Genomic DNA, 16674 nt, shown 5'->3' on the forward strand with positions numbered 1-16674 from the left:
GTAGAGGAATGCAAATTAGAATCTAGTAAAATATTTAACATATTCAAGAATGTGAATTCATTTATTAAAGAACATTTATTCATACTAACCTATTTGTACAATGAACAAACATACTCATAAAAGTTTATATTAACAAAGTATAGTAGTTCAACGTGTTCTACACAACAAACAATTCAAAAAGTCTCACTAAGGTCTTAGAGGAAAAGAAAAGCTATAGCTTTGAGGAGAAACATTACTAAAACCATACTTCATGAGGCTAGTTTGGTTAGAGAAAAAGAAAAGCTATAGCTTTGAGGAGAAACATTACTAAAACCATACTTCATGAGGCTAGTTTGGTTTATATGCTGAGAGCATCCTAGATTGTAGAAGGTGCAATGATAATAGGCACATTAGTGTTACATTCAACATATGGAATAATTTCATTGTAGCATTAAAATAAACTTCCACAAAGAAATGTTAGGTCTATGAAACCAATGGAAGTTTTGATTGTTCTTTCAAGCACTATCATTAGTCTGGCTAGTCAACAACACAAACTAGTCATCGCAAAGAATTTGGATCCTATCGTACACAAAGATTATGATATACATATTCGGCCAATTACCAAACTATATAGAAAGGATTCTCTATGCTAAGCCTTTGCACCTACTATACATTACTCATGAGAGGCAACATCTTTTATATCTTAAAAATTGAGTGCACTAAAGCTAACACTTCGAACCACCAAAATAACAAACATTACAATACCAAAGAAGAAAAAATCACTTCTATAGATTGTTGAATCTCTCTCTCTCTCTCTCTCTCTCTCTCTCTCTCTCTCTCTCTCTCTCTCTCTCTCTCTCTCTCTCTCTCTCTCTCTCTCTTCTCTCTCTCTCTCTCTCTCTCATGAAACAAATAGCAAATTTTTTGTAAACTTTTGCAATTTCATGAAATATGTGAAATGAACATCAAAGTTTAGAAACTTTTTCTCGATTGCAAAACCTATATAGCACATGAAAGAAACTTGCAAGTTTTGGATACACTCTAATTTTGGCTTGAAAATTCCACCCATGTGTTTGTAATAGGCTTGTGAGAAGGCACTCTTACAATACATTGGACCTTATTCTCTCCTACATTTGTGAAGCTAACTCCACCTAATTGCACTTATTAGTTTTGTGTTAAATAGCTATTTACATATTTCAAAAGCTATAAAGGCACTATATGGAGATGTTCCCACAAGGGTTCCTCACAAGGAACACTTTTCTATGTGAAATTGGTTTCCAAAAAATGAACAAAATTCCCATGATTTTTTTTTAAAAGAGAGAGAGGCTTGAAATTTGAAAGATGTTGTAGAGGTGGAACCAAGGTTTGAACTCTTACACACATGTACACGCCCACACGCTCAAACCACATGAGCTACAAACCCCTTGGCAAGTGTGAGTTTTCTTTAAACCCCCCATTATTTTTTCAAATTTAAAAATGTATCCAAATCAGGCGCTACCTTTATTGAATTCTTTCAACCAACATAGCAAAGAAGAGTGGGAAATATAAAAGAAGAAAGAGCCACAACAAGATAAGGAGCCCCTAACCATGCCGCTGAGTCATTCTACTAGCTATAAAACACCCTAAACACAATCATCCATAGATCAATAAAAAATCATGAAAAATTGCAATCTACATTACCTCCAATCTACAATTTTCAAGCCTCACGACGGGGGGTTGCTAGTGGTCTTGTATGCAAGGGACAAAGGGACATAGAGAGAGATCAATGTATGTTTGAACTATGTGGATGGATCCACCCCTATAGAACACCACCCAAATTCATAGAAAACAAATCAAACAATATTGAAAGTTGAGGAAAATTGCAAGCACTAGGCATGATTATTTCTCTCATTTGAAAGAGGAAATATATGTCATGTAGGTATGCATGCTCAAACCTCTATATATGAAGAGCCTTGATGCATTTGATTGTATTTGAGAGCACAAAAATGCTAATATTTGAAAGAGTTTGTTGCACTTGCAAAATATGCCTCCTTGAAATGCAAATGGAAAATAGCAATTATGGTGCTATGAAGTTGATAAACCTTGGTAATAAAATGAGAAACTTGAATGCAAGTACCTTTCTACTAATGCAAAAGCATTAAATAGAGTCCTTGTTTTAATTGTATGAATGAAAGAACAACCTTGACTACACATTCATACATAATATGAAGCAATATGTTCAATTTTGTAATTGAAGATAAAGAAGTACCTAGACATCATGTATAAGTTAATTCTAATGAATAAAACACAGGTCGAATAGACATGCATACAATGCACTTTTTTCTTGCATTTAATGATAATGCAAACATGATCATTCTACTTCATGGGTTTCATTGTTGTAATCATAACAACAATTAAAGTATGTAAATGGCATGCTAAGATGTGAAGAGAAAGTCTATTAAATCAGAATCAACAAAGTCATGCAACCATTTGCTCTATATTATCTAGACCCCTAAATGCTGGCACATGATGCCTTGCTTCCTACACACTGCCTAAATCAAACCTGAGCGTTTTCTTGATTTATGATGATGAACCTATGGATATGATGAATTTGGCACATTGGGGATTGCTCCTACTTCTTTATATTCTCAAACTTTACATAAGTGCAAAATCAGACAAGATCATAGATTTATAAACAAGAATGTCAAAGTAGGATCATGTTAGTAGAAGCTATAAACACATTTCTCTATTTATCTTTTGGAGGTTGATGCAGTAATATTGCAAGTTATCTTCCTTCTTCATGTATAATAGCTAATTCACTATTTCAAGTTGTGATATGGTTGCACCCAAACATGTAATTGCCACATTTAAAAATGTGCTTTCTCTTGTGCTTCATAGTGGTAAATACATATTGGAAAATCATGATGTCAATACATAATGATGAGGATGATGGTGAACTTGAGGGGATGGAAGTGGATTATCTCCCAACATGACCATCGATGTAACTGCAAAGCATATGGAATTCACATCTTTGTAGGCATGTATTTTGCTTATCATGAGGGTGTGGTGATGGATATGCATGGAGTATGCATGCCAAGATCCCTCTATTGGACTTTTATGTTAAGCCTTGATTCCTAGATTGGTGGAATTTTTGTGCAACAAGAGGCAATGATGCACACTTATTTAAGGAACTATTTTGTTTCTCTATCAACCTATTCATGTGTCTAGCAACATTGATGCACAAACACATGAAATAAGGGAACATTCTGCATCCTTTGAGAACAGTATGTAGGAGATTTATTTTTGTTGAGAAAATGGTGGCCGTTCTTCTGCTCTATCTCACTAGTGGGACAAGATATATAGAGATAGATGAACACTTTAGGATTGCTAAATCCATGACTTTAAAGATAGTACACAAGTTTATGGATGTTGTTTGCACAAATTGTACTTTACACTGGCTAGAGATGCTAAAACAATGGGAAGAGTAAAAAATTGTTTTTTTTTTGTGCATATGGGATTACCAAATTGTTGTAGAGCTCTCAACATGACACATGTCAACATGGATAAGGCCCCTAGTGTGAGCACCTCAAATTGGTTTGATAAGAACAAAAAATTATCTATGTTTGTCCAAGTCCTGATGGACATGGACCTACGTTTCTTGGATGCATACATAGGATGGCCATGCACAACACATCACAACAAAGCATTTTGCAAACTCAGGCTTCCATGGCTTGTGGATAGTACCTTTTAAGATATGAATTCATCAAAGGTTCTTTTTCAATAAGGGAGTACATAATTGCTAACACAATGGATTCACTTTACATGATTGGATGATGATACCATACATGATGCTACAAATAGATATCAAAAGAGAGGATAACTGCTTGATTGCCTCCACTAGAAGTGTTGTTGAGCAAACATTTGAGGGGTTGATATAAAGATGGCATTATTTGATCGGAAAGATATCTAGTCAGTTCCCCAACTTCCTTGCAAAATGCATTGTTGTTTGCTATGCATTGAACAATATTTGCATAGATTCAAGATTCATAGATCCTATTTTCCCTTTGCACAGACCTCCCCAATACTATAGTGCAAGATTCAATGACATTGTTTGGCATGCTATCTCGTATGCCAAGCTCCATAGGTCTCTAGATTTTACACCATACATGTATCCCCTTCTCTAGTATTTTAAATCATCAACTATTTGGGTTTACATTATCATATGTATTGGTTACCTCTTTAAAACAACCCTAAAACATGAGATTATTGAACTATCATCATAAAAATGTGCATTCCTATAGAGTGTCTTTGTCCCATAAGCCAAACCCTATTTGTGATGATTCAAACATCCTCACATAGATAGACTACCCCATCACTCAGCTCTATTTTTAAGACTTTTGGTGCCATGTCTATGTTGTCCACGCCCCATATTCTATAGCATATCCTTCTTTGATCTGTTGTTTACAACATGGTGCCTACTCCTAGCCCTCCACCTATTACATTCAGTTTATGGCAACAGATTTCCAACCTACTACCACGATTTCCAGCCATCCTAATCAGCTTGACAACCTCACACAGTTGTGCTTGCTAGTGTGTACTAGTTTTGATCAATGATTGCCTAATGAGTGACCTCACACTTATTGTGATCCAAGTTCAATATTCACCTTTCGTACTGTGTTCGCTACATTGAGCACTATATTTATTCAGGAGTTTTTGACAGCTCCTTGCTCTTATGTAGGATTTTTTTGCTTCTTTTATCCATGGATGCACCATTATGAACTATGTTCATGTTTTCCTCTATTGCTAAAGGGTCTAGTAAGAAAGCAACACTATTAGAAAAACAAGATCACAAAAAATCATAAACTAATTAATGTTGCACATTTATGGAAGATGTAGGGTTCACACTTGCATCATCTATAGATGTGTCAACAACATTGTCCCCTACGTCCACTACATAATGCAAGCCACTTAAATGGCTCTCTATGGCATCATAGAGATCATTGTCAAAAGAAGTCAACAACTTCCTAGACTTCTTCTCCCTTGATGTCATGTGCCAGTAGAAGGGATGATTGGATGGCATTTGTCATTCATAATAAAAAATTATTTTCCACTCCTTATTCACCTAATTTTATTAGATTTCACATTGCCTCGATGTCCTGTGAACATTTGAACTAGCACATCTCTCACCCACAATCTCCCATCTTCATCTGTTGGTTCTCATACACATAGGCAAGCTGCTAGTTTCAATCATCTTTCCTAAATCCAACTTCACAATGATCAAAGCTATGGTCTATCTAGCATCCCATGGGTTTGTGTTGGTAGCTTGGGAGTTTTCCATGAGAGGATATGTGTTGCTTACATGCCTATTGGGTGGCATGAATTCCTCCTCATCATGGATTGTAGTCATGGCATTTATGTCATCGAGATTGCACTCCTTATTTTGAGGGGATCACATAGTCTCATGACAACCTTTGCAAGAAATTGTTGAGCTAAAGTCTGAATTGGGGGCCTAGAATGCCTATGCTTGGCATCCCTAGCCACTTAGCTATAGGTTTATGAGCTAAGGCAAATTGCATTACATGAGTTCTACACACATTTGAGGTGCTAGTGGTGTGACAACATGAGATAATGCATGATCTGAAAGACCATTCATACCTAGCAGGGGTCCACAAAGTTGTGTATACAACAATGCAATGTATATTGTCCTTGCAAAACAAACAATTGCTGTGGCTAAGTTGTATTGGGACTCATAGTTTGAAATCGATTGTTTGATGGGATGGGTGAAGTGGAGCTACCAATCCCTCTCCATGATTGTGGTGGAGTCCCTATGGAGGTCCAACAACAAATGATCCATCATGGTGTGCATGTTTTCATTGCAAAATTGTGATATATGTATTACGTGCTTCTTGGATTTGTTGTAAGTTGATAACCAACAAATTTGGTAAATATCAAGACATCTTGAAGTTTCAAACTCACTTTGGATTCTTGTTGTGTATTATAGAAAATTTTAAGATTTACAATTCATGAACATACGTATTTTAGTATATTGCATATAATTAAAATGCTATTTGGGAAGTTACTGTAAGATTCACTTCAAAGTTATTAAAGCAAGCCATATTAACGCTTAGATTTGGGATTCAAAAAACACTTTAAAAATCCAACAAAATTGTAGGCCTAAATATAATTTTTATGTGTTAGTGCATCTTTTTCTAGAAGAGATAAAAGTATGGAAAGATACATGTCAGCTATAGATGAGTGAATGAATAGAGAGAAACAATGCCAATAATAAGGTACGGCAAAGCTTTGGTTCAAGTAACCATTTTCGGGCCATGACTTGGATAGCATTTATCAATATTGGAAACATTAGAAATATCAGAACTTCATGATAAATTCATAGGGACAACAAGGAAAGTGTTCCTTACAAGCCTCTATATTGGTTGTGTTTAAACAATATTCCCATATACAAGAATGAAGCACAAGGAGAGGAAAGGGATCCTTATCTGCTATAAGGTTCACATAGAAAAATAGTGACAACACTTTTCAACAATGGTAGAGAGAATCTTGATGTCAAACAATGAGAGAGGGAGCCCTAAAGTAACACAAGAGTCCCTTTTAGATGGCCTTCAAATTAATCTTCCCCACTTTTTGACTTGTTACCATTGCTTGAAAGGGCATGCGATTGTAATGGCTGGAGTGTCCCAATGGTTCTTGGTGCAAGAAATAGCTTTCTTTCCAAGTGAAGTGTTCATCCTCATTGATTTGTTTTATTTAGTTGCATAAACTTTTGAAGTGGGATTTGGATTCATACAAGCAAAGTATTCATACATGTGTTCACAATCATTGAAACACATTACTTGAGTAGGATGGAAAAGCACAAGCAAAGTCTACATACATGTGTTCACAGTTATTCAATCACATTTTATAATGTGGTTAATATAATTAAAATAATAAAAATAAATAAGTGATATATACAATATTATGCCATATGCCTCAAAACTTTAGCCTCCAGATAGTAGCTGCTTGGGATGCTTTAAACACTTGTACCATGAAAGGGTAAAGTTAGAGATAAAACATGTGTGAGGCAAAATGGTGCATGCCATGTAAAAAATAGAGTAAGGAGCTTATGTGTGGAACATATATATCTATCAACTCGCTTGCCCCCGTTGTTGGCGCACGAACCACCCTTTATTTGTAATGACGTGGCACACTAGACCTCTTGATACAAATATTACTATAATGTAGTTTTCTATAGCATATATGCATTATACCATAATGGGAAGCATCAAGGGACGCATTCGAGAAAGCTCTCCATAAAGTGTGTCAATTTGGTGTACAAATTGACTTGTCGTTGTGCGTGCGTCGCAACAACAAAACATAGAATTGTGTGGATTATTTGGCTAAGGGTGCAAAGTGCATTCTATTTTGGTGGAGTCCGGGTTATGTGTGAAACCTCTGGCTACATGAAGTGTGTCTTGGCACAAGGAGTGCTATCATCGTTTGGTGTGAAGCACCACAGAAAGGATGTAGGTGCAAAGCACCTAGTAATTTCTTTTGATGTTGTGAGGAGGCAAAGAGAGGATGTAGGTGCAAAGCGCCGAGTAATTTCTTTTGATGGTGTGAAGCACGGGAAGGACGCAGGTGCAAAGCGCCTAGTAATTTCTTTTGAAAGTAACTAAGAAAACTTGGTATTTCCTTGAATTAGAGTGGGCAGTAAATTTTGCCTGTCTAAGTAAATAATTTCTTTTGAAAGTAAAGCCAAGAAAAAGGATTCCCTTATTTTGGGAGGCAAGTGGAGCCCTTGCAGTTGGGTAGGGCCCACTACGTTCACTTAATTATTCCAAGCGCCAAAAGCGTTTATCGAAGGAGCCGCTGAGGGGGAGACACGTCTTCATGTGGGCCCCACGGGATCCAGTAGCTTCTGGAAACCCAGCCACGTAGACAAAAAGTAGAGGTGGGGGGGCAAGCACGAACGTTGTAATCCTCCGTGGACAAAAAGCGGCTCAAAAACTGCTGTCAAAAAGCGCGCTATACAAAAAGAAAGAAAGACTAAGAGAGAGAGACTCCGAGAGAGAGAGAGAGAGAGAGAGAGCCACACACACACACACAGGCACACAGGCCCTAGCCTAAAGGTTTTATCACACAAAAGGGACTCTCGGTGTCACACAAATTGTGCAAGACACCCCTCCATAGTCTAGAATTTCCAAGACGATTCAATGCCTAAGGTGGACCGAAAAGCACTTGTTGTTATCTCACGTCCAAGGACTATGTCCCACACACTGCTTGTTGCTACTTGCCACTTGCTACACAGTAAAGCAAGTTGCCTGTGACACTTCTTTAAGCCTCATACTTACTCTCAAGGGGCTAGCTTTACCTTACCGTGATCTGAAGGCCGGTTACGCACTATGGGGCAATGCACTATAGCATGTGTCAATGTAGGATTGGGGCCCTACTTTTAGGATGTTGGTCACATTTGAGCATGGGATCTCCCCCCCTTCTGGAGCTTGGATCCATGCCCGACTCACGAGATGATAGGACTCATTCATTAAGAAGTGCAAAGTGCGACCTCTTTATGTCATAAAAGGGCACTGATAACGTGTAACCATTATCACATATTCTTTTCTTGCTATCCCAGCTATTTGGAGGTAGTGTGTAACTGCCCTAAGCCTTAAGGTGAAGAAACTAAAATGGCTAATGACTTTCTAGCCTAGTTGGTAGCCTGGTAGGATAGGTGTGTGAGTCTGTTCCAAAAGATCAATGGCTGGAATTCCTCTACTCGAAAACTTTATAGTGTCTCACATTTGAGTTTGCCTTTGGGCCATTCGATTATGAGCCAACATACAAAGAGTTGTAAGCCAACACATTTGAAAAAGGGATGCAAAAATAGTACACTATGTTGAATAAGTTGTAAATCTTGTGTAGGCTAAGCTTTAAGTAAGGCTACAAAGAAAAATATAGAAACACAAATGCAAGACATGTGTGTATAAATATTGGTTGCATTCAAAGAAACAACTTGTTGAAGAGATGATAAATCATATCATTGATCCTTTGAATTGTTCTTAACTCCTTTATAGCTTGGGTTACATGATAGGCATGTGGGGTTAGTGGGTGTGAGTTACCCCTAAGTAGGAACAAATGATACACTCATCTTTCTTAGTTTTATGAAAATTCTTAGGTAAATTCTATTGCTTTTATTAACGCAATTGCAAGCTACATTGTATCTCCTTAACATTTTTTTGGCTCTAATCCCCCTAGTGCAATGCACAATCCCCTATCATGTGATGTTACTTTACTACTAGGATTTATCAAACAATGCCAACTATGGTGGAGTTGGGTGACCAAACTACCACTATAGTCACATGTAATTGTCTATCTAGTTGCTACATATGCATTTTTCCTTTAAGAGCATAAGATCCAAGGTGGTCTCTTACACTCTGGAGAAACAAATAGTTTTAAGGCTTGCCATGCATTCACAAGTACGTATTGTGGCTTGATTGAAGTGTTGTATATATGTTGAACTTTTCTATGTTTCTCAATGTACATTATGTATGTGATGCATTTACTTCTAGATGTTAGATCAATCCCCTACTTCAAGGGGAATGCTTATTTTCTCTCCTCAAAGTTGAAAAGGCTACGATATAGCCAACCATTCAAACAATACATTTTGTAGGGCATATATTTTCCACCATCCACATCTTCCACACAGTAGGTCCTTCCTAGTACAATGGATTTCATAGAGTAACTTCATAGGGCATAGGTATCTTCCACCATCCACACTTTGTTTCCTAATGCTCTTCAAGTTCCTAAACCAATGGCATCCCCATAAGGTTAAATGTTGCATAATGAGAGTAAGGTGTAGATGCACAATCCAATAAAGATCCAAGGCCAACTATGTTGATTGCATAAGGGTAGAATTTGTGGCCCACAATATCAAATTGTTTTCTTATTTCATGCTTGATGGTGTAACTCTTCCCCTTTTATCCCATTGTCTTCTTATTTCATGCATGAAGGTGTAACTCTTCTCCTTTTATCCCAGTGACTTTGAGCTTAAGAGCTAAATAAAGGCTCTACTCTAAAATTTTAAACATTAAATTTGGTTTAGGGGTGCTTTAAAGAAGGGACACCATAATTTGTATTATCACAAGATTGAGAGGAAACAAGGAAGGAGTGATGCAAAGGGCAATGACCATGAAGAACATTGTAAAACATATTTAGACCTATGCTAGTGTGAAAGCACCTAATACAAATCGCCCCTTCTCCATCTACCATATTAGCACATGGATGAGCTTCAATTGTGTCATCTCTTGGATTATCTTAGCAACATGATGAATCTATGTCATTAATAAAACAATGCTTACTGTCACATGAACTATCGAATTAGAAAAAGAAACCTTCAATTATTGGCAACATGATGTATGCATGCCATTAATAAAACAATGCTTAGTGCCAAATGAATTATTGAATTAGAAAAAGAAGCCTTCAATTATTCAAAGAAGGTTTTAAAGGGGAAATGTAGGGTCAAATTAATTATGATATGAAGAAAGAGTTATTGGCCTTTGAATAGAACTACTATACTTGCTTTATGAGAGAAGTGCATGGGCTGAAGTGGGCCATAGTATCCTCTAAAATGGAGCTACATCTTCAAAACAAAGGTTTTAAAAATCACCCATTACCATAAGGATATCTTTAGGAGAACATAACTCACTCTTCCAATGCATCATAAAGACATTTAGTTTTATGTTAGGCAATCAAATACCAAATAAGGCTCACCTCCAAATTCTATCACCTTAGGGGGGTGTTTAGGGAAGGCTCAAACAATATGAATATAGCAATGACAATCTATAATCATGATAAGTGAATGGTTTAATGCATGTTCAATGTAAAGCTTGACTTAGTAGGGGTGGAATGGATGGGGTGATGCTCAATTGAAATTATATCATTTTAGGACTCCATCTCCCACTACTTAAAGTTTGGCATGTAATCATTTGTAGACCATACATGAGCCTTCACAAATAAAAGGTGCAAGGTAATGTATAAGGCTTGTGGATTACTCAATATAATCTTTTGCACATGTGATAATCTAGTAGAAGAGCTATAAACACCAAGTGGTTTGAGTGTGGGTTAAGTTTCATGGGTACATGGTTTCAAAAATGGGGCTACACTTTGGAGGCACAATCTATTTGCATATAGAAAACCCATAAGCACCAAAAAGCATAACATGTCTAATCTACGGCAAAAATTTATATTTCTACCATTAGAGATAGCATACCAAGTTGTTTGAAGAGTGTTTCCTACAATTATGTGCCTTCTTTCTTGCTATAGTGAGAGGTTAAGAAAGGGACATTGCCACATGAGGAGATTTTTACTATTTTCGTCTTTCATACCTCGTGTGTACAATGTATTGATCTAATTGAGGTTCTAAGTGAGAGCTCCCTCATATTTGCCCTAGTTACGGTAAAAAGCAAGGTAGCTTGTTAACATTGCTTGTTATGGCATAGACTATTACAATGTACAATGATAATATATTTTTCATTTTAAAAATTACCCCTGGTTAACTTGACTTAACTGATATGCTAATAATATAAGGGTAATGCATAGGCAGTTTGGAAAGGATCAAAACTTGGATATCCATAATAGGCCTTTATATGGACATTTGAATGAAGGTTGCACTTTTTGTGATAAAGCCAAAGTGGATGAAGAAACTCAGAAAGTTTGGAATGTCATTATGGTAGCTATGATTAGAGCTATATGGGCTAATAGCAACTTACTTACTATTGGAAAAGGAGTTCACCTTAATATTGAAGCGGTTTGTGGCTAGATAGCTAGAGAGGTCTTGGCTTTACTTAGAAGATTGACGAAGAAGTGTTATATATTTTATAAAGTGTGTGCAAGCCATTAGAAGAGCTAGTATTTAAGAGTTGAGTTGCACCTAGCACCCATGGGGGTAAGGGGGGTGAGATAGACTTGTTATTGTGAGGTTGCCATTAGTGCTTGTAAGGCAAGTGGGGTTATTCTAACTTTCCATTACCCCTATTAGCCCTGTCGAAAATGGGAGTTGTATTGTGATAGTAGTAGTAACAAATCCTACTAGAGCAGTGTTTCTTTTTGTAGGCAACGAACCAATGACGAGTGAGCAACATTTAATTAGTTGCAAGATCTCTTTTGTTCTCTTTTGCTCATAAACGAGCGCTGCAACAAGGAAGCCAATCATCTTGATTATTTTTCTACATTAAAGTGGCCTTGTGTTGTGCTCAATGTTATGGCGCGATCAGAGGTTTAGGTCCATAGAACCCTGAAAAAACTGGCGCGACTTGGTTGTAAAATTGATTTTTCAGGGCATAATTTTTTGCTACCCTTGCAACATCTTAAAGATAGAGTTGCAAATATTTACCCGATAGTAATATCAAATTTGCTCGCATTAAAAAATGCCTAATTGTTTGATATCCTTAGTACATGTTAAAAATATAGTTGCAAATATTTTACCCGATAATAATATCAAATTTGCTCGCATTATGTAAACACAAGGGTGTTGAAGTTGTGCATGGTAGGTTCCCCTCCTTTCCCTTGCCAAGTTACCAAGAGCAAGAAGCGTTGAAACAAGGAAGTGGTGGCCGCTTATGGAAGGGCATCTACAAAGAGCTTCTCATTGTGTGATACCTCTCGAGAGTCTCTCTCTCTCTCTCATCTCCACACACACACACACACACTCTCTCTCTCTCTCTCTCTCTCATAAGCACAGACACAGACACACAATACAACACAAGAGCCACTGTTCCTCCTCGTTCTTTACAGGAGCTTTGATGCCGGCGCCCTCCTTGGCACCTAAGAACATTCCCCTCTCATTCAATCATCAATCACCTCCCCCTTCATCTTCCCTTCTCCTCTCTTCTCTTTAGCTCATCAGTATCCTTTCATCATCATGCTTATGCAGCTAATTCCCACAGCATTATGCCCATAGCAGCTTCATTACACCTCTAGAGCTCTAGCCTCTTTCTCACTCTCGTCTGTCAGTGCCTCTTATGTCTGCCATCGCAGCTTCATCACGCCTCTAGAACCTTCTCACTCTCTTGTCTGTTAGTACCTCCATGTCTGCCATGAACATGCACACTGAATTTTTGGCATTCTCTCCCCCTTCCTCCTCCCCCCATTCCCTCCCTCACTCCCGCTCCCTGCGCTCGCTCTCCATTGGGCTCCTCCTCACCCGCCGCCCACAGGCTGCCGCCATTGCCTGCAAGATCCGCTGCCAGGCTTCGGGAGCGGTCGCACAGGAAGATTATGCGGGGCTCGTGGCCAGCCCCATCAATGGCAGGCATGTGCTGTCGCCTTCGGAGCAGCGCGTGTCCGATGTGGTCTTGAAGCAGGCAGCCATGGTGAACAAGCGCCTGCAGAACCAGGGCATGAGCGATGTTAGGCCGGACCTCACCCCGCCAAGCGCACTGGAGCTTCTGAATGAGGCTTATCTGAGGTGCGGAGAGGTGTGCGAGGAGTATGCCAAGACATTCTATCTCGGTAAGCCCTTTGCAGTGGACACATTTGTTGCACAGCACTAAGTGTGATGGACTTCCATGTGTAGCAAAATATGCAATACAATGGGAGCTTAATCATATACTATATTGGATATATCACTATGTGTAGCAAAATGTGCATTGCAATGGCAGCTTAGTGATATAAGCTATTGCACATATCACTGTATTGACTCCATGTGTAGCAAAATGTGCAATGCTATGGCTGCATAATCGTATAAGCTCCTGGTCTTGCCATTGCGATAAAATTCAATAACTGGACCATCATAGCCCATGGTGGCGTGTGTCCTAACTGCTAGTAGTCCATGTATTCGGATTGTGTGTTGCAACTTCTGCTTAATAGGGCAAGAAAAGCAGGTGTTTTCATTACTGACTGGCTGCGGCCATGTTGATATTGTATTTCAGGTACCATGCTGATGACCCCTGAAAGGAGAAGGGCAATTTGGGCCATCTATGGTGAGATTACTTTCTTCATGTCTTTATTGGCAGGTCTTTGAGTTCCTGTTTGTCACTCAACCCTGCCTATGAAGCTTCCCATGGTGTCAGAAATGTCTGTTCGTCTACATGTTGCAGTGTTGATTTGTACCTTGAGTCTTTCAGTGCTATGCATATCTAATCATGAGGCATGTGCTGCTTCACTTACTTTGAAAACTTATTGTTTGCTTGCATTTGATCCTTAAGTAAGATTCACATTCATGGTCTTCTGGATCAGTTTGGTACTTGGTTGCATTTTATTGCATTAAGCTCTGCACCTATGTTAGCCTTCACTGGTGTAATCAAAGAATATGCACAGTCGGTCAATTTCACTGTTTGACATACTCCATGTACATCTGCTGTGCCATGTATTGCTGGTCTCTACCTCCTGGGTATTATTTTGATGGCTCATTGGATGAAATTGATGTTAACTAGGCACTTGGTTTCAGTTTGGTGCAGGAGGACTGATGAATTAGTAGATGGACCAAACGCTTCTCATATTACACCAACTGCCTTGGATAGATGGGAACAGAGGTTAGAAGATGTCTTCAATGGGAAACCATATGACATGTTTGATGCTGCATTAGCTGATACAGTAACCAGGTTTCCAGTAGACATTCAGGTCTGTCAACAAATCCATGACCCTTGCGTGTTTTGTAGTGATTACCGTTTCTTCAGTGTGTGGTCATATCGCACTGTTCAATATACATTTCTGAACGTTGACACCTAAGGAACTTGTTTAGTGATTGTTTTCTGGTTTGAAATGTTTGGTAAGCTTTTGTGGTCAAGCCTAATAGCCTTGGACAATCCAAAGAATGTTGCATGTATAATGTCTTGCTAGCAGCTGCTGTTTCTTCTGTGTTCAATCATCACTTATATAGACACTGCCGTGCACTGACAGTCCCTTAAGAAACTTGCCTAATCTATTGATTTCTGGTTTGAAATGCTTGTGAACATTGCATTGAAGCCTAATTCTGAGTAGTCTGAAACCTTTTTCTGCTTTGTTGGTGAAGCCTTTCCGTGACATGATTGATGGAATGCGAATGGACTTGGTGAAGACTCGATATGATAACTTCGATGAACTGTATCTATACTGCTATTATGTGGCTGGAACAGTGGGGCTGATGAGTGTCCCTGTCATGGGAATTGATCCCGAGTCAAAAGCCACCACTGAGAGCGTCTTTAATTCTGCTTTGGCCCTCGGCATTGCCAATCAGTTGACCAACATATTGAGAGATGTTGGTGAAGAGTAAGTTGTGATTATGTTGGAAATTGATGTAGTTGCACTTGTTCTTGTTCTCCATTAGAGAGTTAATGTTGTAAATGGGGATTTCTGCAGTGCCAGGCGTGGAAGGATATATCTTCCTCGGGATGAACTTGCACAATTTGGTCTGTCTGAGAACGACGTCTTTGCTGGTGTAGTTACAGACAAGTGGAGAGCATTCATGAAGGACCAAATCAGGAGGGCTCGGATGTTTTTTGATGAGTCTGAAATGGGTGTAGGGGAGCTTGACAAAGATAGCAGATGGCCTGTAAGTGCTAGCACAAGAACTTTTAGACAATTCTCACTGTGATTCCCACATTGTGAATCACGACAACATCATGAGCTTGTGTGAGGGAAGGGATGCATATACCAAGCAGGGGCGGTTAGGGGCAGGGAGCTGCCAACCCGGCGTCCCTGTCCCCAAGCGCATGTGGCGCCTTCTGTGCAGAAGCTCATGATGCTGAACTTTATAGATTAATTGAGTGAAAAGAGCCCTTTGTTACACATGGGAAAATGCAAAAAGCTTCTTTGGACTCTGGTTGTGTGTTACCAGCTATGCAGTATACATGCCTCTAAGTAAGTGTGTCTTGTGAAATGGCAGGTATGGGCATCCCTGACACTATACAGGCAAATATTGGATTCTATTGAAGCCAATGATTACAACAACTTTACAAAACGAGCCTATGTGGGCAAGTGGAAGAAGCTGCTCTCTCTTCCAGCTGCATATGTGAGAGCCTTGGTGCCTTCTTCATCACCACCCCTTGTGTTGGCAAATATGCAGAAGACTTGGAAATAGTTGCTATGGGGCTGCTGCTCTTGTATATTTCTAGGTCATGGGGTTGCTCAAACATATGCCACCAGATGACCACCACCACAGAAGGGTTGGACTTTGTTTTGAGTTTGGATGCACAAGGCACTATGTGGCATCAGCTTACTCATCATCACATCAGTCAAAAGCATAAAGGCCTAGCAGTGATTGGGTTCTTCACCCAATGTGCTAACAGAGTGGCCTCATTACTTCATTCTTGGATTGTGGGGCCTCTTTATGCTGCTCAAAGTAATGGCAGCAATATGCAGGCCTTTCTGTAAAACCCTTCTATAACATCATCATCACGTTATTTTTTATAGAAGGAGCCTATGGGATCATTGATTCTTAATGAACTCCAATAGGATAGGAAATTTTAATATAACCATTTGGGATATTTAGGGGTCTAATCAATTCTAGTTAGAAGTAATGTCTTGGCTAACTTGACAATAATATTTGGTCTGAACTTTGATAACTTAAAAACCTTTTGTTGGGATCTATGGATCATTCTTCTTTAGGTGTAATGTCTTAGCTCACTTGAGAGTAATGTTTGGCATGGACTTTGGTAACACTAAAACTTCCCGGGAGTGTTGGATCAAATCTCATTTAGAAGGAAAACTTTTTGCTAGTTTATGATCCTCCATTATATATTT

General features: G+C 38.7%; 1 protein-coding gene across 1 annotated transcript; it reads left to right on the top strand.

Moving 5' to 3' along the window:
* Positions 1–12596: 12596 nt before the first annotated feature.
* Positions 12597–16418, top strand: LOC148008361 (phytoene synthase 2, chloroplastic-like). Its single transcript, XM_087674280.1, has 6 exons — positions 12597–13464; positions 13884–13934; positions 14402–14574; positions 14966–15201; positions 15292–15484; positions 15818–16418. The coding sequence occupies exons 1-6, from the start codon at positions 13041–13043 to the stop codon at positions 16010–16012; spliced, it is 1272 nt and encodes a 423-aa protein (XP_087530406.1). The 5' UTR covers positions 12597–13040; the 3' UTR covers positions 16013–16418.
* The last annotated feature ends 256 nt before the right edge of the window (positions 16419–16674 follow it).

Source organism: Lygodium microphyllum, unplaced genomic scaffold (assembly GCF_053477565.2).
Source record: "Lygodium microphyllum isolate KBCC unplaced genomic scaffold, Lygodium_microphyllum_v1.1.10 scaffold_164, whole genome shotgun sequence".
Classification (NCBI taxonomy): domain Eukaryota; kingdom Viridiplantae; phylum Streptophyta; class Polypodiopsida; order Schizaeales; family Lygodiaceae; genus Lygodium; species Lygodium microphyllum.

Excerpts from the sequence above, each read along its gene's own strand:
- LOC148008361 (XM_087674280.1), top strand. The coding sequence starts at position 13,041 with ATGTCTGCCATGAACATGCACACTGAATTTTTGGCATTCTCTCCCCCT. Across the intron at positions 13,465-13,883 it reads TGCCAAGACATTCTATCTCG|GTACCATGCTGATGACCCCT; the intron begins GTAAGCCCTTTG and ends ATTGTATTTCAG. Across the intron at positions 14,575-14,965 it reads GGTTTCCAGTAGACATTCAG|CCTTTCCGTGACATGATTGA; the intron begins GTCTGTCAACAA and ends TTGTTGGTGAAG.